Raw genomic sequence first — 25784 nt, 5'->3', positions numbered from 1 at the left:
GGAATGAATTTTGGTATATGTTTATACCTGTTAATTTTTGGGTTAAATTTTCAACCTTTTGGAAAAAAGTAAACTTGAAAGTTCCTAAAAGCCAGGGGGTTGCAAACTTGGGGTCCCCAACCCCATGGGGCCTTTGGCCCCTTGAGTGTGGCTCTTCCACAAAATACCGACTTCTGCGCATGGGCCACGAAGTTTCAGTCACACTGTACGTGCGCGCCCGCACATGGTATTTTGTGGAAGAGCCACACTCAAGGGGCCAAAGAGCCGCATGTGGCTCGTGAGCCGCAGTTTGCCGACCACTGCTATAGTCTGAAGGAAAATGTACATCCTTTTTTTCTAAGGAAAAGTTAATGTTCTTTAACAGTGATATTCTTATACAGTGGCACTGAGCTATGTTTATGGGACTATATCATTGATGGCGAACCTATGACATGCGTGTCAGAGGTGACACGCGAACTCATTTTTTTGGTTGATATTTCTTGTTAAATGGCATTTAAATATATAAAATAAATATCAAAAATATACATCTTTGTTTTACTATGGTTGCAAATATCAAAAAATTTCTATATGTGACACGGCACCAGAGTTAAGTTAGGGTTTTTCAAAATGCTGACACGCCGAGCTCAAAAGGTTCGCCATCACTGGACTATATTATCTTCAAAGATTAGGCATTCATCACCAGAATATCCCCAGCTTTCCTCAGTAAAACACTGTGGGTCTCTTATGAAATAAAGCTGTTTTTAAATCTGCTTACATTTTTATCTTATATTACCTCCAAAAGTAGTCCCTGTGCAGATGGATATTAAAAGGCCTTTTATAAAGTTTGAGAATCTGATTCTTAGAGTCCTACTGGCTTTCCATAGATGCTGATGCCCAGGTTTTTATTACTGTTAGAGCAGCACATTTCTTCAGGGAGTTGTTTGTAATGACTTTTAAATAAAACTTAATTGAGATAACGGTGAGAATCTTTTAAAAATAGTATTTAAAGTAAACTTGGTATAATTTTTACCTGTATCTATGCTTCTTAGACTGGGATACACATACCCATGGGAGTGTGTAGCAGTGTGCCGGATAGTATGTGAACTAAAGATTAAGTGAAAAGTTCCTTCTTGGATACTCAAACTTATTGGAAAATTTAGTAAAAAATTGTTTTAATTATGGATGATCCATGTATGAAGTAGAAAACAAAAATTCATTACATAGGAATTTTTAAAACATGTATAACATTTCAAAACATGTTATAGGTTCTTCTGTGGAAATATGTGAGGGACATGTTCTTAGTTTCACTGAGGTTTGCCTCTTACTTATTACATCTTTGAGGTAGTTGGCCCTTCATTTCCTGGAAGAGCTCAGAGCACTTCACGTGGAACATTCAGTATTGATTATAAAAATATTAAGGCTTATTTATTCCTATTGTCATTTTCTTTAAGTTCTTATTTTTCATTTCTATAAACCAATTTAGCAGTGAGAGACATTTTTAGTAATATTGATATTGGAACTTTTAGAAAATTTTTGACATTTTAAATTATATTTACAGATTGCCCCCATCACATTTATTTAATTTCTTACAGAATGTTTATAAGTTTGTAAAAATAAGTCTTTGATTTATATTAGTATATAAATCTTTGATGTGGTAGACTTATTTTAAGTGCTGAATATATGGGTATATGAAAATATTTTGAACTAATTTATAAAAAATAATTATATGTTATTCATAACTTTTGCTTTTGTAGAAGAATATCTGCAGTTGACTTTTGATAAATCGGTATTTAAAATTTCTGCAATTTTGCATCCAAGTACCTACTTGAATAAAATACTTCTTGGCAGTGAACAAGGAAGCCTGCAGTTGTGGAATGTGAAATCCAAGTGAGCACTTTATTTAGAATATAGTATGGGTGGCTCCTACCTTATCTATTCCTATCTAATGGGTACTTAAGTCTCTCAATTCTCTCTGCCTTTATATGTTTACTTGGAGGGCTTTCAATAAATGTACATATTTTTGGAATTGTTACTTATGGCATCACATACATGAAAGTTTGGCATGTGGTCATGGCACATGGTAGGCAACTTCATATATGCCCATTGAAAGTATATAATAATGGCCCTAGTCATTGTAAAAAAAAAAAAAAAAATCCATGTAACTATAGAGAAGGCTCTAGTAAAGTAACATAAGTCCAGAAAATAATTATAAAATTGTCACTGGGCAGCTTTTAGTTTTTGATAAACTAAGAAAGTAAAAGAAGGCAAAGCAAATCAGTATTAATTTAGTGGTAGCATTTAAGAGTGGTTTCAGGCCAAAAGTACTCTTATCATCCATCACAAACATGATAGACATCTACTATAATATTATTGGTATAGCTGGAGGGCTAGATAAATGATTTTGAGTACCTCTACCTATTATTTGAAGAATTATCCAGAGAAAACAGTGGCAGCTCAGGCTTCTTTCCATAGTATTTAAGAAGCAAACAAAAACATGACCTCAAGCTCTGGATGGGTAGCTTAGTTGTCACAATATGCCATGGTTGTGAGTTCGATCCCTGTCAGGGCACCTATAAGAATCAGCCAATGAATGCATAAGTGAAATAACAAATCGATCCCTCCCTCCCTCCCTCCCTCTCTCCTTCCTTTCCTCTCTCCCTTTCTCCCTCTCTCCCTCTCCCTCCCCCGCCTCTCTCTCCCTCTCTCCCTCTTTCCCTCTCTCCCCGCCTCCCCTCCACTCCCCTCCCCTTCCCCTCTTTCCCTTCTTTTATCTCTCTAAAATTAATAATGTGTGTGTGTGTTTATGACCATCTAAATTTTCCTTTTCAAAGCCCTTATCCATTCAAAAGAGAAAATAAGATAAAGTTTTTTTTGTAGTGTTTTTTTTAAAAATATGTTTTTATTGATTTCAGTGGAAGGAAGGGAGAGAGAGATAGAAACATCATTGATAAAAGAGAATCATAAATTGGCTACCTCCTGCATACCCCTTTCCGGGGATCTAGCCCAAACCCCAGGCATTACCCTGACCAGGAATTGAACCACAATCTCCTGGTTCATGGGTTGCTGCTCAACCACTGAGCAACACCAGCCAGGCAAGATTATCAAGGTTTTAATACTTATCTTAGTTTTTAGTTTTAAATCAGGTTTCTATTCAGTTTAACAAATATCATTGACTGTAGTAGGCTCAGGGATGACTGAGATATTATCTCTGCCTCTTGTGTATCTTATTAGGCTCTTTATGTGATGTTTACATTTTTTATTGTATGTTAAATATCTTTGGGAAAATCATTGAGTGTACTAAACACTGCCCGCTTACAGAATTTAATACATGATTTAGTACTTCATTGATTATAACTCTGTTTGCTCCATGGGCTTAGTTATTTATGGCTTGATTCTGAAATTTAGAGCAGCTTCACTATTGCCATATAACAGTTACATAACATATGAGTAGTATTGTAGTTATAACCCCTGTTGATAGGTTTCTAGAAAGATTGCAGTGAAAAATGAGATTTGCCTATATTCTAAGATTGTTTTCTATTATAGCCTCTAATATAAAGTAGTTTTTACTCATGTATTTTTTTTCTATTTAATTTTTAAAAGAGTTGAAATAGTATAGTAGTTATTAGCAGCTTGGGATTTGGAATTGATCTCTTTGGGCTCTGTCAGTTATTAGCTATGGGATCTTAATTATTTCACATACTTAAGTTTCTTGGTTTCTTTATCTGGAAAGTGGTATAAGTTTATCTTATGGGATTGTTTTGAGTATTAAATGAGTTAATATGTATTTTTAGAATAGTGTGGGGCAGAGTAAGAACCTAATAATTATAACTTGCTCTTTTAATTTTTAATGTGTAGTTGATTTTGTCTTCCTCCCAGAAAAATAGCTTTCAACTGTTTTTCTTCTTGTAGTAAACTTCTATATACATTTCCGGGATGGAAAGTTGGAGTGACGGCTCTTCAGCAGGTTAGTATTTTTTTTCAAAGAAGAAACGAATTTAGTAGTTGATTCTGTATCTTTCAGTTTCAGGGGTTGATTATATTTTTAGACCTAAACACAAAATAATATATAGACTAGTTTATCTTTATGAATATGCTCAAAATATTGTTTTGGAAATGTAATTGAAAACAGATAATAAAACCTTTGCCTATAAACTTTGTGGAAACTGTTTTGCCTGAAATTAGGTTCTTAACTAGTGGTTGCTGTGGAACTATGTTTACCAGTCATTCTGCAAGCATGTAGTCTAGTGCCTTGTACGTAATGGAGATGAGTTGTTCATTGTGGGTCACACAGACATTTGTCAGGTTGTTAAGATTTGTAGCTTGAAATAATTGGGGCCCAAATACTAATACTTTTTTTCTGGGCTCTTCCAGAAATAACTATTTGTTTTGAGTATAGACATGTCTGAATGAATGGAAGTATTTCTGCAGAGAATTTTATATGTATACTAGTAGCCATGCGCACGAACCCGTGTGCCAGTAGGTCGCTGCCGCCCTCCTGTAACTCTCCGCCCGCTGCCCCGCCCTCCTGTAGCTCTCTGCCTGCTGCCCTGCCCTCCTGTAGCTCTCCGCCCACTGCCCCGCCCTCCTGTAGCTCTCTGCCCGCTACCCCGCTCTCCTGTAGTTCTCCGCCTCCCGCTTGCTTGCTGCCCTGCCCTGTCCTGTCTCTCTCTGCCACCCTCTTATAGCCAGTAGGTCGCTGCCTCCCTCCTGTAGCTCCTCCCGCCCCTCTCCCCCCTACCCCCCTCATAGCTTGCTACCCTCCCCCTTCCTGTAGCTCTCTGCAGCCCACTTGTACCTCACTGGCCCACCCTCTTGCTGATCCGTGATTTGGTTGTGACGGGCTTGGTCGTTACCCCTCAGGGTGTAATGTGTAATTAGCATATTCCTCTCTTATTATATAGGACTAGAGGCCCGGTGCACGAAATTCGTGCACTGGGGATGGGTGGGGGGTCCCTTAGCCCAGCATGTGCCCTCTTGCAGTCCGGGACCCCTCCCTTGTTACTGCCCACCTGCTTGCTGCTTCCTACCGCGTTGGCTTGCTGCTCCTTAGTGCTGCCACGAAGGCCTTGGGTCTGCTGGGTGCCAGGCCTGTGGGTTTGTGTCTCTGATACCTCCAGGAACCCCAGCACCAAGGTGGCGGGCCTTGGGGCTGCTGGGTACAGGCCCCCCGTTGCATGTTTGTGTCTTCTATCAGGCCCCCAGCAGCCCCAGCACCACCTAAATAACTTAAGGGAAACTTTATTTAGTCTTCTTTTAAAAGCAATCTAGTTTAAAAATGAGTTGCGGTTAAGACAGAACAAAGAACATGGTACCTAAGAGTGAGATAGACTGACAGAGGAGAGGCTGGGCACTGGTCAGGGGCTTACATGCCAACTGTTCTCCACCTGGGAAATGATGTAATATCGGTTTCTTTAGTTTTCTGCTTAATGGTCTTCTCCAGCACTGAGGTCAGAGGAGCCGCCTTCCAGCCCGTAGGCTGCTTTCTCAGAGTCGAAAATTTCGCCATAGGCCTCTGCCTAGGACAGGACCTCTGCACCCCCAGGGTGCATAAACACACAGGGCTTCCATCAGGCTCCGCTGATCCCTGGGCCCGGGAGGCCTCTCGGCTCTGCTGATCCTGGGGCCCTGAGGCCTCTCGGCTCCGCTGATCCCGGGGCCGGGAGGCCTCTGGGCTCCGCTGATCCCGGGCCGGGAGGCCTCTGGGCTCCACTGATCCCGGGGCTGGGAGGCCTCTGGGCTCCGCTGATCCAGGCGACCGGGAGGCCTCTTGGCTCCACTGATCCCGGGGCTGGGAGGCCTCTGGGCTCCGCTGATCCAGGCGACCGGGAGGCCTCTTGGCTCCACTGATCCCGGGGCCGGGAGGCCTCTCTGCTCTGCTGATCCCGGGAGGCCTCTCTGCTCTGCGGCTTCAGGGCTGTTTGTCTTCGCTCCACCACTTGGAGCCTGAGTATGCAGATTAACCACCATCTTTTAGCTTCTATAATTGAAACATTGTATCTTTTGGAGCTGTTGCTTCAGGAGCTCAGAGCCCCGCAGCTGCAGGCGGGAACCTTGGTTTCCTCTATCGCTGGGGCAACCAAGCATACTGTTCTCAGCTGCCTGGCTGCCGGCCGCCATCTTGGCTGACAGTTAATTTGCATATACTCACTGATTAGCCAATGAAAAGGGTAGCGGTCGTACGCTAATTACCATGTTTCTCTTTTATTAGTGTAGATTGGACACAACATGCAGCCAATATACCCTCGTCTTTCTCAATATCTGTTGTTTATACCTGTCCAATTTATATGCATTTCTTAATTCTTTCTTACTATCAACCTTGCTCTGTTTTTGCCTACCCAGAAAACCACAAAGATATCAGATGATTGGGTCCCTTGAAGGCAAGGGATATACTTGTTTTAGTATCCACAGTATCTACACAGGGTCTTATGCATAATGGTCATATGATAGCAAATTAATAAAATGTTGATCTGGATTCCATTTTATAATGGTACTAGAGGCCCGGTGCACAAAATTTGTGCACTCGGGCGGGCGGGGGGGGCGGGGGGTGGCGCGGTCCCTCAGCCCGGCCTGTGCCCTCTTGCAGTCCGGGAGCTCTTGGGGGATGTCCGACTGATGGCTTGGGCCCCATCCCCCTGGGGAGCGGGCCTAAGTCATAAGTCAGACATCCTTAGCACTGCCTTGGAGACAGGAGAGGCTCCTGCCACTGCTGCTGTGCTCACCAGCCATGAGCCCAACTCAGGGCTTCTGGTTGAGCGGCGTGCCCTCTATAGGAGCATACTGGCGACCAGGGGGCAGCCTCTGCGTTGAGCATCTGCCTTCTGGTGGTCAGTGTGCGTCATAGCGACTGGTCATTCTACTGTTTGGTTGATTTGCATATTAGCCTTTTATTATATAGGATTGGGCATTGATCTTCTGTGCTAAAATAGAGAAACTTATTATAGAGCCTGTAATAAGATCATTATATAAAATGAAGATTATAATCGTAGGCTATTATAGCTGAAACAGACTAAGTATAAAACTTTTTGCCTTTTAACATGTTTTATAGGGTTTTCCTGTTTTCCTTGAGTAAACAACTCTTCACTTCCTTTGTCGTTGGCCTTTTATGTTGTCATGCATTGGCCATTTATGTTCCCGTGCATATAGCAAGCCTTTATGTTTTCTAAGAATTATCTTATTTTTCTGTTTACAACTAATCAATGATCTATAGTGATTTCAGACATGAACTTCTGTTTCTGTTATGGCTGTTTTCTTATCAAGTCAGCCATGTTTTGGGAAAGGGGAGGTGATGGTAACTACCAAATTTGAAGGTGAGAAATTACTTGGGGAGAAAATTATTCTTAAATACTTTTGTGCTAAAAAACATGATTTCTTTTGATAACATGTAAATAAGGAAGCATATAATCAGGATTATTAAAGCTGTTTGAAAATATTTTAAAAGTTGAATAATTTAATTTTTAGGCACCAGCTGTGGATGTTGTTGCTGTTGGTCTTATGTCGGGTCAGGTTATCATTCATAACATTAAGTTTGATGAAACATTAATGAAGTTTCGTCAAGACTGGGGACCTATTACTTCTATTTCATTTCGCACAGGTAACTTAATTATTGCTATGACTTAAGAACACTTAAAGTGCATTCATTACTCTGAAACTCACAGAAATTTTCTTAATTGATTTTTTTTATAATTTAACAGAAAAGAATGAAATACTAGAGTATAAAAGAGTCAAAGGAACATTGATAGATTCTTGGTGTATAGTCTTTTCTCACTTTATGGATTAAAAGGGTAGAAAGAAGAGTTGATTGATATTTTATGGTGCATGTTTTTGTTAATGTATTTTATTTTAATAACAGATGGTCATCCAATAATGGCAGCTGGAAGCCCATGTGGCCATATTGGACTCTGGGATCTTGAAGACAAAAAATTTATCAATCAAATGAGAAATGCACATTCTACAGCAATTGCCGGATTGACATTTCTCCACAGGGAGCCACTTCTTGTCACAAATGGCGCTGACAATGCTCTTAGGGTATTATGATTATTGTTGTCATCTTCCTGGCTCATCTGTCCTACTCTTCAGGTTATTACAAGTCTGCTTTAATATTTTAGCCTGAAACCTAGAAGGTGGAAGGAATGTGGAATAAGATACTGGTAGAGATGAAACAAAAACACAGCAGGTTACATTGATTGCTATGAAGTGAGAAAGCATTATAATTTATCGCTCCCCTAACCCTCCACTGCAGGGTCAGCAGCCTGGCCAGCACTACCCAGTGCCAGTTGATTTATGTCAAAGATGATTTGACTGCTTGCAGATAACTTACACTGTGGAAGAACCTTACCATTTTATTTCTTGGCAGGTATGGATATTTGATGGTCCCACCGGTGAAGGCCGGCTTTTGAGATTCAGAATGGGACATAGTGCTCCTCTTACCAAAATTAGATATTATGGACAAAATGGACAACAGATTCTTAGCGCAAGTGAGTTTCTGTGCATACTTGATTCCAGCAAGTATTGAGAACAGGGTGCTTAATCTTTATGAAGTTTGATATTTGCACATTTTAAAATTCAAATGTCTCTTTGATTTACTCGGAAATGTGGGGAAAGGGTAAAAGGAAGCGAAGAAGAATGAGTTAACTTTGAATATTCAGGAAACATTGTAGATGATAATTATCTTCATTTGGAATGTCATTCTGTTTACTAATTCTGAGAGAATGGTAATGTTTCACTCTATTCTTTGTTCTTAATAAGTGCACAATTGAATACTGTAATGAAGGATGTGTAAGATCTGTGAGTTAGATGGTCCATGGTTTTGATGAAGCTTGATTAGGCATTTTCTATATATGTCAACAGGTCAAGATGGAACTCTTCAGTCATTTTCCACAATACATGAAAAATTTAACAAGAGCTTGGGACATGGTAGGTCACTTGCAAGGTAGAAAAAAAACTGTTGGTCACAAAAGAAACGTTTCAAGATTCTGTGAGATGACAAGAAGAGGTTTTATTGATACATTTTCTTTTAATAAAATTAAAAAACCCTTGTATAAAGGGCAGTAGTAAGATTCCTAAGATCAGTGTTGCTATAGAAGTGGTTGAGGTGCTGCTGTAAGATTATTGAAGAGTTAGACATCTTTGGTGTAAAAACATATATGGCTGCTACCCAAAAGACCTTGATGGTCTAACTTGAGCCATCTGTAAAGAGTAGAATTTTAAAGATGGAAAGGAGCTTAGAGAAATCATCCAAGTATCCCATCTTTTTGTAAATAGGGCACATTTTGTTCTCTGTCCCTTACAAGGGTTCCCCAGCATTTGAAAGATTTCTTTTGCTAAACAAAAATGTTTCCCAGTTTTAGTCATAATTATTCTTCTTTGTAAGCTAATGTCCTGGCTCTTCATGCATGTATATACTTACAGATGAATTTCAGGATCATTAAAAAATCAATATCCAAAATAATTTATCTTAAATTGAAGAAATTTGATAGCCTTAAGAATCTTCACATCTAGCAATATGATATCTCCTCATTCAAGTCATCTTTTCATTTCCTGAGTGAATTTTTTTTTAGTTTTCCTCTTGTTGTCCTACATAGTTAAGATCACTCAGTGGTATTTTATATATCTTAATATGATTTTCTAATATTTATTATTTTGCTAACATGAATGGGATCTTTGTTGCAGTTAGAAATATAATGTAATACAAAAATATATAATATTCATATTATAATGATATTAAATATTGCTGCATTGTAGGGAACTTGCTGATCTTTTTTTTTTTTTTTTGTATTGGTTCAGTATCTGATCCATTGAAACTATTAGTACTTTTAATAATTATTTGGCTGTTTCTCTTAATTGACATGACTGTATCACCACCATTCACCTGCAAAAAAAGATATTTTTACCATCTTTTATAAATTATATATCATAGTTTAATTTTTCATGGCATTACTTAGCTAAACTTGACAAGCAATTTAATGATAGTGGTAATAACATTTTTATATTGCTTCTGACTTAAATGAGAATATCTTGAACTTTATAGTTATGTGACAGTGAATAACTTTTATGTACATTTCATTAAGAAGGATTCAAAGCTATATTCCCCTTTCCCCCAACCCTAGGATTAATAAATAAAAAAAGAGTCAAACGTAAAGGACTTCAAAATACCCTGTCAGTGAGACTTCCGCCCATCACAAAGTTTGCAGCTGGTAAGTAACTTCTTACTGTGTTTTGAGAAGTTCTGCTTTGTCATTTATTTCCTACTGTACATTTCTTTATCTTTTTCTATTTTAATAGATGTTTTTGCAAATATTAATAAGCATCTGGAAGGTAACCCAAGTGCATGCTAATCTTGTGTGAAGACTGAAAAAGTTATTTATAATTTGAACTTGTTATCTATTAATTTCAGGCTTTGCTCATTTCTAAGAACTATTAATAAACAATATTTGATATTGTTTGTAGCCCTTTTTATTCTGTCATATGCCTAATATGAAATTCACTAGTATAAAAAGGCAAGAACTGAGGACACAGCGCTCTGACTAATTTAATAAAGATCTAAATACACTGAGATCTTACTATAAACTATCTCATTTGAGCAGTGCGTCATTCAAAGAAGTAATCTAAAGAAAAATGCATAGGTAATGGGATAATTGATTGAAAACTATCATAGAAAAACTATATGAGCACCATTTTTACTTCAAGGTTATTTTAACAACCTGATGACTGATATTTTTTATAAACTTTAATTTTGACCATCCTCCTTTCTGGTTTTTATCTTAGAACCGAGTGATGTTTCTAAAACATCTGAATCATGTCACTCATCTTAAAAATCTTTCACTGGCCCCTTATTACCTTTAGGGTGAATCTCCTTTCTTTACATGGCTTTCAAGACACTTGGCCATGTGGCCCCAGTTGCCTTGCCTCCTCTCACCCCTCAAGAAAATGCTTCACTTACTTGCTGTACTTAATTTTGTTCAGGTTACTCTTGGACCTGTGTGTACCCTTCTACCTCATCCTCCTAGTTAATTTTTCCTTGTTTTACTGCTTCTTTCATGGAGCCATTTATTGTTCTTCCCAAATTTCTTAGCAAACTTCCTGAGTGCTCTTATAAGGCACAATCATACTTTACTGTAATTTCTGCTGATCAGAATCTCTTATTAGATTACAAACTCATAACTATCAGGAATTACATGTTTATAATTGTGTCTCTAATGTCTAATGATAACATGGAAGATTAGATGCTTAATAAATGATAGGTGAAGAAATGAGTGGGGGAATGAAAGCAATTGGTTTATGATTTTAATTATGTTTTAGAGGAAGCTCGTGAAAGTGACTGGGATGGTATTATTGCTTGCCATCAGGGTAAGCTATCTTGTTCAACCTGGAACTATCAAAGATCTACAATAGGCTCTTACTTTCTCAAGCCAAAAGAGCTGAAGAAAGATGACATTACTGCAACAGTAAGTGAGCTTGTTTTAAGAGCATTTCCCCCCATAAAACCATCTTGTAATCTTGTTATACTCAACTTCATTGATGATAATATTAGTTGAAAGGACATAAACATTTTCAAATTAGCCCCTAATAGTATTAAGTTTTCCAGCTTACAGAGAATTACTTTAGGTTTAAGTTAGGCTTTGCTTAATCAGATGTAGTATGTTGGTTACTTACATTTTGTTATTCATATAGGATTACTCAGAATACCCTTTGAAGATTATTTCAGCATTAATTAATATATATATACACACAAATATACGTTTTAATATGTTTTATTGATTTAAAGAGAGGAAGGGGGAGAGAGAGAGGGAGAGAGAAAGAGAAAAACATCAATGTGAGAGAAACATAGTTTGGTTTTCTCCCATATCTGCCCCATCAGGGATGGAACTAGTAGTGCACGGGATAAAGCTCCATCCAACTGAGCCACATCAGCCAGAGCTATTAATATATTTTTTCACCTGAATTATGTTGACTGTACAGTATTATATTCAATAAATATGAATCTGAAGGTTTCTTCCCCTCTTTATATCCATCCTTCCTTACTTCCTTGATTTCTTTCACTATATGAGTAGGATTTAGGTAAATCTTTAATGAGTAATAGGTGTAGAAGTTATTTAAATCCTTTATTGCTTGTTTTTCCGTGTATGTGTATTGTGATAAATGCCTTTTAGAGAAATTCTGATTGAGTACTGTCTAAGCATATTTAAATACAGGCTTTAAATTTAAATGCCAGTGTTTATTTGTAAGTTCTTACTCCTCTTTGAAATTTTATTTTTGTTTTTTGTTAATATGTGAATCTTCTGTTAGGTTGAGATTTAAGATATAGAGAAAGATGTCAAATTTGGTTTGCAGAAATATTGCCTCTGCTTTTTCTTAAACAGTTTTATTGAGATATAATTCACTCATTTAAAGTGTATAATTAATTCAGTGGTTTTAAGTATATTAATAGAATTGGAGCAGTCATCACAAAAATTTTATTAATCTAATTTTAGAACATTCCCATCACCTCAAAATGAAATCCTGTACTTATAAGCAACCATCCGTATTCTCTCACTTTTTCCCTCTCCCATCTCCCTAACCTAGACAATCACAAGTTACTTTTTATCCCTCTACTAGAGGCCTGATGCACGAAATTCGTGCAAGAGTAGGCCTTCCTTCTCCAGGCTGCTGGCAGCGGCTTCCCTCTGGCACCCAGGACCCAGGCTTCCCTCGCAGCCCCGGCTTCATCCAGAAGGTCATCTGGTCTAATTAGCATATTATGCCTTTATTATTATAGATATACTAGAAGCCCGGAGCACAGGGTCCCTCGGCCTCCCCTGAGGGCTCCAGGATTGCAAAAGGACGGTTCATGGGTGACACACCCCAGAATCAAACTTCCTCCTCTCTGGTTCTGGGTGCGTCACCCTAGAACCGCAGCTGCCACATTGAGCGTCTGCCCCCTGGTGGTCAGTGCACGCCATAGCTACCGGCCTATAAATAGCTTAGGTTTTCATCCTATCTGATAAAGAGGGAATATGCAAATTGACCATCACAACATCACAAAGATGGCGGCACCCAGTCCCCTTAGCCCTGCAGGAGTCCCCCAGTCCTTTCAGCCCCGTCAGGGGGGTGGGGCAGCAGGCGCATGGTGCGGCTGGACCCGCCCTCAGCTCCCCAGCTGCCCAGGGCCGGCCCAAGGCACAGGCAAGCCTCAGATGGCCTGGCTGAGGAACCCCCCACCAATGCATGAATTTTCATTCACCGGGCCTCTAGTATATATAGATTTGCCTATTCTGGCCATCTACACTAATAAAAGACAAACATGCAAATTGACTGTACCTTCGCTACGCCTTAAGCCACGCCCACCAGGCAGTCAGAGCGACTATATGCAAATTAACCCAACCAAGGTGGCGGCCGGCAGCCATGGAGCTGGAGCAAGCAGGAGGCTTGAATGCCCCAGTGATGGAGGAAGCCAAGCTTCCCGCCTGCCACGACCGGCTCTGAGGTCCACTCAAGGCAACAAAGTTTCAATTATAGAAGATAAATAAACCCCAGATACCTGCTTTCAGCCAGCCGTGGCCACGGAGCTGGAGTGTGCAGGAGGCTTGGGTTTCCCCTGGTGATGGGGGAAGCCAAGCTTCCCGCCAGCCTTGAGCTGGCTGTGGCCTCTGCTAAAGGCAACAAAGTTTCAATTATAGAAGGTAATAAATCCCAGAATAAAAAAAGAAAGAAAAAAAGGAGAGGCTGGGAGCTTCCATCGTCATCGGGGGGAGGGAGGGGGTTTGGCCAGCCTGAAAACAGCCATCAGTCCCTCACCCAGGCTGGCCAGGCACCCCAGTGGGGACCCCCACCCTGAAGGGGGTGTGACCAGCTGCAAACAGCCATCAGCCCCTCACCCAGGCTGGCCAGGCACACCAGTGGAAACCCCCACCCTGAAAGGGGTGTGACCAGCCTGCAAACACCCATCAGCCCCTCACCCAGGCTGGCCAGGCACTCCAGCGGGACCCCCACCTTGATCTGGGATACCCTTCAGGGCAAACCAGCCAGCTGCCACCCATGCACCAAGCCTCTATCCTATATAATAAAAGGGTAATATGCAAATTGACCCTAACAGCAGAACGACTGGGAATGACTGGTCACTATGACACACACTGACCACCAGGGGACAGATGCTCAATGCAGGAGCTGTCCCCTAATGGTCAGTGCGCTCCTACAGGGGGAGCTCTGCTCAGCCACAAGCCAGGCTGATGGCTGCCAGCACAGCAGTGGTGGTGGGAACCTCTCCCGCCTCCTCAGCAGCACTAAGGATGTCCAACTGCAGCTTAGGTCTGCTCCCTGCTGGCAAGTGGACATCCCCGAGGGCTGCCGGGCTGCCAGAGGGATGTCTGACTGCCAGCGTGGGCCTGATCCCCCAGGGAGTGGGTCTAAGCCAGCAGGTGGATATCCTCTGAGGGGTCACAGACTGCAAGAGGGCATAGGCTGGGCTGAGGGACCCCTCCCCCCCCCCCCGAGTGCACAAATTTTTGTGCACCCGGCCTCTAGTTTCATATAAAGGGAATCATACAATATATGATCTTTGTGATTGGCTTCTTTTACTTAGCATAATGTTTTCAAGGTGCATCCATGTTGTAGCTTGTATCAAAACTGTATACCTTTTATTGCTGGATAATACTCCATTTTGTGTATAAACCTCATTTTGGTTAGCTATTGGTCAATTAATTGATGGACATTTGTGTTGTTCCTACTTTTTGGCTATAAGTACTGCTTATGAAATTGGTGTACAGATTTTTTTTTTTTAAATATATTTTATTGATTTTTTACAGAGAGGAAGGGAGAGAGATAGAGAGTTAAAAACATCCATGAGAGAGAAACATCGACCAGCTGCCTCCTGCACATCTCCTACTGGGGATGTGCCCGCAACCCAGGTACATGCCCTTGACCGGAATCGAACCTGGGACCTTTCAGTCCGCAGGCCGACGCTCTATCCACTGAGCCAAACCGGTTCCGGCGGTGTACAGATTTTTATGTGGACATGTATTTTATTTCTCTGCATTTATATCTAAGAAAAGAATGATTAAGTCATAAGATAACTCTCTTTAACATTTTTGAGGAACTGTCAACCGGTTTTTCAAAAAAGCTGCATTTCTAACCAGCAATGTATAGAGGTTCCAATTTCTATACATCCTGGCCTTATTACTGTCTGTTCGTTTGATTATTGCCATCCTAGTGAGTATCTCATTGTGGTTTTAATTTGCATTTCCCCAATGACTTAATTATGGTGAACATTTTTCATGTGCTTATTGGCTGTTTGTGTATTTTCTTTGGAGAAATATTTATTAAATCTTTTGCCCATTGTTTAATGGAATTATTTATCTTTTTATTGTTGAGTTTTAATAGCTCTTTAGATAATCTGGGTACAAGTACCTTATCAGATACATGATTTGCATATATTTTCTCCCATCCTATGGGCCATCATTTTGTTTTCTTGCTGGTATCATTTTCTGCCTAAGATTTTTTAATTTTAGTGAAGTCTAACCTATTTTTTTTATACTTCTTGTGGTTTCAGAAATATCATTGCTTAACCCAAGGCCATGGAGATTTACCCCTGTGATTTCTTCTAAGAGTTTCATAGTTTTAGCTGTTACTTTTGATCTATAATCATTTCTGAGTTAATACTGATGTCTAGTTGTTCAGCATCATTTGTTCAGAGATTATTCTGTTACCATTGAATGATCTTGGCACCCTTGCCCAAAACCATTTGACATTATGTGAGGGTTTACTTCTGGACTCTCAGTTCTCTTTTATTGTTCTACTAGAGGCCCGGTGCACAAAAATTTGTGCACTTGGGGGTCCCTCAGCCTGGCCTGTGCCCTCTCGCAGTCTGGGACCCCTTGGGGGATGTCCATTTGCCAGTGGGGAGCAGGCCTATGCAGACGGACATCCTTAGCGCTGCTGAGGAGGCGGGAGAGGCTCTCACCACCACCGCTGTACTGGCAGCCGTCAGCCTGGCTTATGGCTGAGCAGAGCTCCCCCTGTGGGAAGCTCCTGCATTGAGCGTCTGCCCCCTGGTGGTCAGTGTGTGTCATAGTGACCAGTCATCTGCTGTTAGGGTCAATTTGCATATTACGCTCTTATTATATAGGATATGTCCATCTTTATGCCAGTACCAAACTGTCTTGATTATGGTACCTTTTACCTTCGTAGTAAGTTTTGAATCCAGGAAGATTGAATCTTCCAAGTTTATTCTCCTGCTCTCTTCCACCCCCCAAGATTGTTTTGGCTATTCTGGTCCCTTGCATTTCCATATGAGTTTTAGGATGAGCTTGTCAGTATCTGCAAAGGAAGCAGCTAGGATTTTGAAAATACTTATTAAAAATTTAACTCCACATTTGATCCTATTTTGTGCAAGTTTATTTGTAAGTATGTATGCTCTATTAACCATAGCACAAAAATCCAATCTTCAGATTTTATACTATTTTCTAAACAATAGAGATTCTGTCTTAAGTGTCTTAAGTTTACCTGCTCAGTTTTGAGTAGTGGTTGTGATAGTAGTGGTAATGATAATTACAGTTAATAAGTTTTTCTATGCTTGCTTTGTTCTAGTGTCTCTGCCTAGCACATATTATTGTATATTATTCTCACAACAATCCTATGATATGATCTTTTGTTAGTCTCTTTTTATTGACAATAAAACCGAGGCTTAATATAATGAGTAACATGCCTAAGGTCAGTAAAGCTAGTAAATGGAAGAGCTGGGATTTGAACCTAGGACTATTCAATTTAGAACCTGTGTTCTTAACTCACAGCCTATAATGATGACTCAGAGATCACTGAGTATATGAATATTAAGTGTATGTATATACTTAGTCATATGTTTGGCAAACTCAGCTACCTGGAACAAAATCAGTAACCAGTAAGTAATAAACAGAAGTATTTATTAGACAGCCCATGCACTAAAGTACAATTTGTTACTCAAAGGTAACCCTCTCAGTTTACTCATTGTGCTTTGTTTATGCTGTCTTTGATAAGAGATTAGCGTGAATAAATAAGAAAAGGAGATTACAGAAGCAGGCCCACTAACAACAGTAAATTTTATTAAAATGAATACAAGTTCACCCAGGCTGGTGTGGCTCAGTTGGTTGGACATCATCCTATGCACCAAAAGATGCCAGTTCCATTCCTGGTCAGGGCACATGCCTATGTTGTGGGCTCAGTTTCTCAGTAGGGAATGTGCAGGAGGCAGCTGATCTATATTTTGCCCTCCCATGGATGTTTCTCTGTTTTTCTCCCTCTCCTTTCCTCTCTCAGAATCAATTAAAAAGTAATTAAAATAAATAAATACAAATTATAAAAAGTATAGCAAGCACATTAGGGTCCTTTGCTACTTGTAGATTATAGTCTAGTATCTCCATTAGTTCCTGATATTATAACTACAACATTTATGAGTTTTTCAAAGTCGGTAAGATTATGTTTGTGTTCTGTTTAGAAAGAATGCTTTTTTTTAAGATTAGTTTGTAATATATATTTTTATGGAATAAGCCTTAATTATCTAGAAAAATAATGTAAGTGGGACATACCTATGTAAATGCTATGTAAGTATGTCTTGACTTGGGTCATAGTGTATCTGAGTCATAGCCTCTAATAAATTTTTTATTTTAGGTTTTAGAAGTTTATTTCTTTAGGCATAAATTTAGCAGTATTTTCAATTCTTCCTTGGGTGGGTAATACCTGACTGACACACAGTGGCAATCAGGGATTTCTCTGGTCACAACCCAATATAGAACCAGTCTCATGTTTTTAACATAGAAAAAAAGACACCTCATCAATATTTCTTCAAATAGGTTTTCAATATCTTGCTCTCTCTCATCTTCTGGAACCCCTATAATTCTGATGTTGGTACGCTTGAGGCTGTCCCAAAGGCTCCTTACACTATCTTCGTATTTTCGGATTCTTTTTTTTTCATTTTGCTTTTCCTGTTGGGTGTTTTTTGCTTCTTCGCATTTCAAATCTTTGACTTGATTCTTGCGCTCCTCTGGTCTGCTGTTGGGTGTCTGTATAATATTCTTTATTTCAGTCAGTGTATGCTTAATTTCTAGTTGGTTCTTTATCACAACATTGATTTTTTACAGAGAGGAAGGGAGAGAGATAGAGAGTTAGAAACATCGATGAGAGAGAAACATCGACCAGCTGCCTCCTGCACATCTCCCACTGGGGATGTGCCCGCAACCCAGGTACATGCCCTTGACCGGAATCGAACCCGGGACCCTTCAGTCTGCAGGCCGACGCTCTATCCACTGAGCCAAACCGGTTTCGGCAATTTTTAGTTGGTTCTTTATCACAACATCGAGGGTCTCATTAGATTTCTTGTAGATCTCATTGAGTTTATCGGCAGTTTCTAGAAAATTATTGAAAGACCTTAAAAGTGCGTTTTTAGCTCTATATCCTCCATTTCTGTCATGTTTCTTTGTCTCCGCATTTTTTATGCTTTCTTGGTGCACCCCCTTGTGGTCTTTGTGCACAGTCTTGTTGTAGTTAAGCCTTGATTGTTGTCGGTAATACTGGGGGTGATTTGGCTATGAGAGTCAGCTGTGTCTGCAGTGGGAGAGCTTCTGTGCTGGATCTCTAGGGCAGTGCTAATCTAGCGTTTGCCTAAGGCTATCCGGCAAATGCCTCTGTGCAGGGCTTGGGCGGGGCGGGTCCCCGAGGATCTACAGGGCGGGCAGGCGGAGTGAGCAGTTATGGCTGCTCTCAGTTCCGTCCCCCAGGGGCTCTGCCTCTCAGAGTCCCAGCAACCACTGCAAACCTGGGAGAGAAAGCTGCCTTCGAGTTCCGACCGAAGCCAGACAGTCCCGCTTCTCCCATTTGAGTCTGGGTCCCTAGAGACTCGCCCAGATCTGGAGCTCAGAGTCTGAGACTCCCTCCCGATTGAAACAGACAACCGCGCCCTCAGCCACCAGCCCACTCCGCATGCACTCCGCACCTTAGTATTTGACTTCAGCACTGCGCCTCCTCTGAGTCTCGGTGTGCTATTCTCTTTCCTCCTAGTTGTAGAACTTCCACTCAGCCAGCCTTCCTGTGGTTCTGGGTGATGTCCGTTCCGTCTTTTAGTTGTATTTTTGAAGTGGTTGTTCAAGGCAGCAAACTCCGGCTTTAACCTATGCCGCCATCTTGGTTTCTCTAAAACAACTAATGTTTTCTATGTAATGCCTTGTGTATTCTCTTGTATTCTCTTCCTAATATGTCATAATTAAAATATTTTGAGCTTTTTTATTGGACATTCTAATGGTAGTTTTTTAGTTTTGTATAGCTGTAGAAGCAATTAAAAAGTAAGGTAAGATAAAGACAAATTAAGGAATGGAATGCTTTGACTTTAGTACTGTGGTAAATAAATTAAAAATTGAAGGCCAGCTGATAACACAATTATTCTGACTTTGTAAATTTCAACTGAGTTTCCTCGGTTATGTCTTATGGTCTTGGATAATAATTTCTTCATACTTCTTAGAGAAAGAAGATAGAATCAAGCAGATATGTCTTAGATATCCAAATGTAGGAATGTTTAAGAAAATTAATGAACTAATTAATTTATCATGCCATGCTTTATTTTAAAAAAGAATAAGGTAATTAGTGGGTAAAAAAAACACTATGGAAGCTAAAGTACAATAAAAATGTTAGTTATTTGCTGTGTCACTTGTGTTTAATTTTTTTTTTCCTAAGGCAGTGGATATAACTTCTTGTGGAAACTTTGCTGTAATTGGTCTCTCATCAGGAACTGTAGATGTATATAACATGCAGTCTGGTATACATCGAGGAAGGTTTGGTGAGGATCAAGGTATTGCATGTTTTTCTTTTTCTTATTAAAAAAATAATAGATAGGTATGAGGCTAATAACTCATTGGCATGTATTAAATTCTTAACTGCCAGCCATTTTGCTACAGTTATGGATGGGCTATTGTCAACTCTATATGACAGATACTGCCATTACATCTTATAGCCACCATGTTGAAATACTCAGAGAATTAAGTCACAGATGTTAAAGGAAAGTAGATAATATACAAATTAAAATTTTTGTTTTCTTCTTGCTTTGAGCAGAAAATCTTAACTTTTTTTGAAATCTTTGTATATTAATCTGATTGACTTTATTTTTACTCAAGCAATATAATAATCTCCCTACTCCCTAAAATTCAGAGTAATATTAAAATTTAAGGGACGGTAAATAGTGGAACTTAGTTATTTAAATAAAGGAATCACTCTTTGTGCAGTATTCAGAGAGGCAATATCAATTCTTATTCTTTTTTCTTTTAACATATGCTTTAAAGCTCATAAAGGGTCTGTTAGAGGTGTTGCAGTGGATGGATTAAACCAGTTGACAATTACGACTGGTAGTGAAGGATTACTCAAGTTTTGGAACTTTAAAAACAAAATTTTAATCCATTCTGTGAGCCTTGATTCATCTCCAAATATGATGCTGCTACACAGAGACAGGTAAAATTTCTCTTTTAATGATAATGAATTTTCCTCTTGATGTTTTTGGTAAAAAATTCTTAATTTAAATAAAGTACATAATTTACCAAGTGGGGAAAAAATTCGATTTTTAATATAAAAAGAACAGCATTTTGCTTATACTCCAAAGGTACACTTGATTTAAAAAATTAAAATGCCTGTGAGATTTTAGTTCAAGTTTTTGTTTGTTTGTTTATTAAAACTGATGCATTTATCTTGCTAGTGGCATTCTGGGACTCGCCTTGGATGACTTCTCCATTAGTGTTCTGGACATAGAAACTAGAAAGACTGTCAGAGAGTTTTCTGGACACCAAGGCCAAATAAATGACATGGTAAAACAAACTAGATGTTTAAACAAAAGTTGACTCATTTCTGCTTTTATTTAGGTTAAAAAATGTTTCAAATAATTGAAACTGTTTTCCTTGAATAGCATTAAGCTACTCATCATACTAGTAGATTTTTTAAGGAAAATGCAGAATTAAAAGGAAGTTTAATATTTCTTAGGGAGTTAATGCCATCAGATTAAAATATATATATCGCAGAGTTTATCTTTTTCTCTTAGACTGTAAACAGGACCAAAATATACTTTAGACGTTGAATGATCTATGGAAACATAAGTATGTCATTTCTGACTTAATATTAAACTAGGCTGAAGGAACTTATTTCTCATTTTCTACATGCATAAAAAAATTAATACTAGGAGACTTGGAATATCTCGTACCTGGTGTGTGCTAGTTTTGTTTTATTTCTAGAGTTTGTATAGCTTAATTCCAAAAGAGTTTAACTGGTAATGTGATTTAGCTTACTATTATTATATTCTTACGGTGGGATGTATGGTACGATGATAAGCACTCTGGTTTAAAAGTTGTTGTAGAGGACCATATTAAGTTTATATTGTCATTTTTCATCAATTGCAGATTCCTTGATTTATTTGAAAAGAGAAAAAAATAAAATCCTAGCTACTGAATGCCAGTTCCAACAACTACTTTTACTTATTCATTCTCATACCAAAAATCAGAATTTGCAATGCTTACCCATTTACTTAAAAATAAGGAGAAATGGTGTTGATCTGTAGATTGGAGATTGGTAGAACTACCCATCAACAGAATTTGTTGTGACAGGATCTATAGAAATGAGGGTGGGAGTGGGGTAATTTATGATGAAATAGCATTTTTTAAAACATCTGTCAGTGCCAACAATCTTCCTGTTTTTTGTGTGTGTTTTTTTCCTTTTCACATTTTTCAACTTGTGTGTCTGGAGTTTCTACTACTCAGTATTAAATTACTCCTCTTAAATGTCTGAGATTTATTTATCAGATCATTTTCCCGTCCTTTAATAGCTTGTTCTATTCTGTAAATTGATCTCTCTGTACCTTAAGTTTTGAGTTTCCACAATATTACTGCAGCCCTGTGAACAAATTAGAGTTCACTTATCCAAATATCATGTGCCAATATGGATAGTCTTGATCCCTTTGATGTGCTTAGACTTCTGGATGAATACAATCTACTGCCATTATGAACCCTAAAGTTTTTCCTTTTGGGCCTTCTTCCACATCCTATGTGATTTAAGCCTCAAAACACTTGCTACAGGCAAGGAGAGAGCTATTATTATTTATTTTTAATGATAGAAAATCTATACCTTCTTTATAAGTAGTTTATAGTTTAAATTTATTTTGAAACTCTTATTGCAGATTTAAATTATATTTTGGAAATCAAACATGATTAGTGAAGAAGATTTTTAACTGAAACTACAAGTAAAAGTATAATGACTTTTTTAGTAACTTTAATATTTTAAGATAATATGCATTCAAAATTAGGTTTATTCTTAGAAAGCTAGTCTAATATATAGACTGTTTAAGAAAATGTAGTTTTTGTTGCTTTCACAGATATGTTGTAATCAAATTAGATAACAAAATATTTCTACTAGTAATTGAATGCTCTCAGAACAGCAGTTTTATATTAAAAATAATTTGTAGTTAAACACAGTTTGTTAATTGTCTATAAATATAGGAGATTTTGGAATAAAGATTTAATTTTTAGTGTTAATTTCAAAACTTTTTATATTTCCTATAAAAGCCTAATCCTTATCTATATCCAAATCAGTGGTATATAAGAAATGGTTTCTTTTATATAAAATAAGGTAGTCTAAATTTTACTCAAACTTAGTTTTTCATGTAGTCTGTATCTTTTAATTTATTGCATTCTTTAAGCTGTTAAAAATGCAGGCACAAACATTACAAACATACATATACATGTATACACACACACACACACACAGATTATGTATGTACTCTTATTTATTTTTTTTAACTTAAAGGCTTTCAGTCCTGATGGTCGTTGGTTAATAAGTGCTTCAATGGATTGCTCTATTAGAACTTGGGACCTTCCTTCTGGGTGGTGAGTTTATTTTTAAATCCTTAACCTCTATCAGAAAATTTCTCAATCATTATCTTTTACCTGTAATTAATGGATTATGTGCTTTTAAAAATATGACTCAAACTTTTATTTTGTATGTTTTTTTGTTCATATTGAATTTAGTTAAAAGGCCAAAAACCTTAACTTTCCTTGATGTATGTTATATATTCTCTGTCTCTAACATAATTCTTGAAGGAAGACATTTTAGATACCTTCAAGAATGAAACATGTGCATCTTAAGATTTGGGTAAAACTCAGTAGTGTTCAGAAATCTATCTCATAGACTTAACTTGCTACTAAAACATTTCTCAAAGAGAAAATATTATCCAATTCCGTTAATTAATTTGAACATTGGAGACTGAGAGAGAGAATGTGTGTGTGTGTGCTTTGTTGTTGTTAAAAATTATATAGGAGTAGCCCTGGCCTTTGTGGCTCGGTTGGTTGAGCATTATCCCATGCACCGAAGGGTCGCAGGTTTGATTCCAGGTCAGGGCACATACCCAGGTTTTGGGTTCAATTCCTGGTTGGGGTACATACAGGAGGCAACAGATCAATGTTTCTCTTTCTCACTTCCTTCCTCTCTCTAAAAAATCAATTAAAAAATACTCTTAAAAATTATATAGGAATAGATGCAATTTAAAATCATATTAACATAGAATTGCTTAGGAAGGAGTGATGGGAATGCAAAATATCTCATTTAACAGGAATATACCATAAGGAAAGACATTGGTAAGAAAGATGAGAAAGAAGATGGTACTTTTTAATCTTTGAAATATTTGTAAATTACTAAGCTCTGTCCAATTCTACTTTTTTTTTCCTGAGGAGTTGGATAAGCTCATACTTGAAAGCAGTTTGACCTTTAGAAAGGAAAAACCCTGATGTAATAATTTCCTTTCAAGTGTGATATAGGAATGAGACACAGCTATTTATCCAGCATAGGCACCCGATTTGGAATATGTGCAACAAAAGTGTGTTGCTAATTAGTCCAGCTCTAAAAACTAACATGTCCATACATGTTCCTGGGCTATATCCTCTGACTTCAAAAAGTTCACCTAAAGTTGGTATTTCCTTACTTTTTTTAAAAAAAAAGTCACCATTAGAAATATTGGTAGTCTAGGACTTTTGCTATTTTTCTAAAACTGAACATTGTAATTTGAATTGCTTTAATCACAGTAGGAAAGTTGTACAAGTAATAGAGTTGACATATGCCCTTGTCATTTTCCTTTTTAGTAGTTTTAGTTTACATTAGATGGGAGAGATAGGTTAATGTTCAGTAGCACTAAATTAACACAATATTTTTACAAAGCAGCAAATTTATCTTCAGAATGGAAAAAATAGGATCTAGATAGAAGCATTTAAATCTATCAGTCTTTGACTCAGCGTTAGTCTTTTTGCTAAATCTTTTATTTCAGTAAAAAGTTGAGCAGATTTAAATTTGATTAGTTTTCGATTCTGATATCTTTCGGTGAACACCGGCAATTTTAAATGAATACAAAGGCATGAAGATGGCAGAGACACACAAACAAGAAATGAGTCACACAGGGATTATTAAAAGAAAATGTAATTACGTCTACACTGATTGAACCAAAGTCTAATTTTAATAAAGACAAAAATAAGGACTACTTTGGCTAAGATTGGAAGTGGAGTAAATGAGGAAGCTTGAAAAACCATGTCACACAACTGCTGCTGTCTAATTGCAACTAAATTAGCATTTACCATTAGCTACTAAGCACTTTATATACTTTTATTTTTCACCTTCCCTCATATTCGAATGGGTGTAGGTACTATTACTATTATTAGTTCCATTTTACAAATGAGGAAATGGAGGCTCAAAGAGAAGCGACGTGATTTGCCCATGGTGGCATATTTCATGAATTACATTTTGCTGCAATAAGCATTGGAGGAAAAAACATTTCCCAACAGTTGTGCTTTCCACCTTGCTTGGGCTGTGTCATATGTTATTAAGAATGAACTGATTTTCTTGATGTAGAAGATAATGAGGAAGTGAGGATTAGTGTTTCATCATACACCCATATGTAATTATTGGGGTTTTTGATTCCCCTGTTTTTAAATCATAATTTGTATGACAATCTTTGGAGATTCCTAGTTCTTTCTTCAGTATGCAGCTTCGTCATTTACATCACATATTAAATATTTAAAGAATGAATATGCTCATTACATAGTCTGAAAAGTGAAACTATTTATGAGTAAACCTTTGGGTGTGGTAACATACAGGTGTAATCTACCTGGAGTTGTGCCTATCTAAAACAGTTGCATAGGCACTGAACTGTTTCCTGTAAAATTGTTTTAAAATAGAGAAAGTTTTCTTATTTTGTAGGATTCTCAGAGAAGCACAGTTGAAGTTTTTTGTTTTTTTAAATATATTTTATTGATTTTTTACAGAGAGGAAGGGAGAGAGATAGAGAGTTAGAAACATCGATGTGAGAGAAACATCAATCAGCTGCCTCCTGCACACCTCCTACTGGGGATGTGCCCGCAACCAAGATACATGTCCTTGATCAGAATCAAACCTGGGACCCTTCAGTCCGAAGGCCGACACTCTATCCATTGAGCCAATCCGGTTAGAGCCAGTTGAAATTTTTTGTCATTCCCTACCACTACCATCTTTATTTCTTTGTTTTCAATCTACTGGAAGTTCATATTGAACTCTTTTGGGGATGAGAAAAGTATAAAATAGCAATGTCTCCTATTGGGGATCAAGCCTGCAACCCGGACATGTTCTTTGACCAGGAATTGAACTGTGACCTCCTGGTTCATGGGTCAGTGCTCAACCACTGAACCACACCAGCTGTGCAGCTTTAATAGAATTTTACATTTTGTTCTGTCTCATTGCTGTTTTCTGAGGAGCATTACATGAGAATAATTGGAATAGAATATTATTTTGCATTTCTCACTGAGGCAAAACCATCCCTT

The 25784-nt window shown here is 38.2% G+C and overlaps 1 protein-coding gene across 1 annotated transcript in view; it reads left to right on the top strand.

Moving 5' to 3' along the window:
* The window catches only part of WDR36 (WD repeat domain 36), a 46219-nt gene that overhangs the window by 9334 nt on the left and 11101 nt on the right, over positions 1–25784 (top strand). Inside the window, exons 5-16 of the mRNA XM_006081164.3 lie at positions 1734–1866; positions 3889–3943; positions 7438–7570; positions 7829–8004; positions 8333–8453; positions 8827–8892; positions 10086–10172; positions 11278–11423; positions 19651–19765; positions 20253–20418; positions 20660–20768; positions 22753–22832. Of these exons, the coding sequence (XP_006081226.1) occupies positions 1734–1866; positions 3889–3943; positions 7438–7570; positions 7829–8004; positions 8333–8453; positions 8827–8892; positions 10086–10172; positions 11278–11423; positions 19651–19765; positions 20253–20418; positions 20660–20768; positions 22753–22832 (1387 nt within the window). The remainder of the gene's footprint in view (positions 1–1733; positions 1867–3888; positions 3944–7437; positions 7571–7828; positions 8005–8332; positions 8454–8826; positions 8893–10085; positions 10173–11277; positions 11424–19650; positions 19766–20252; positions 20419–20659; positions 20769–22752; positions 22833–25784) is intronic.

The sequence above is a fragment of the Myotis lucifugus genome, unplaced genomic scaffold (assembly GCF_000147115.1).
Source record: "Myotis lucifugus unplaced genomic scaffold, Myoluc2.0 scaffold_0, whole genome shotgun sequence".
Lineage (NCBI taxonomy): Eukaryota > Metazoa > Chordata > Mammalia > Chiroptera > Vespertilionidae > Myotis > Myotis lucifugus.
This window is presented reverse-complemented; position numbering and strand designations above follow the sequence as displayed.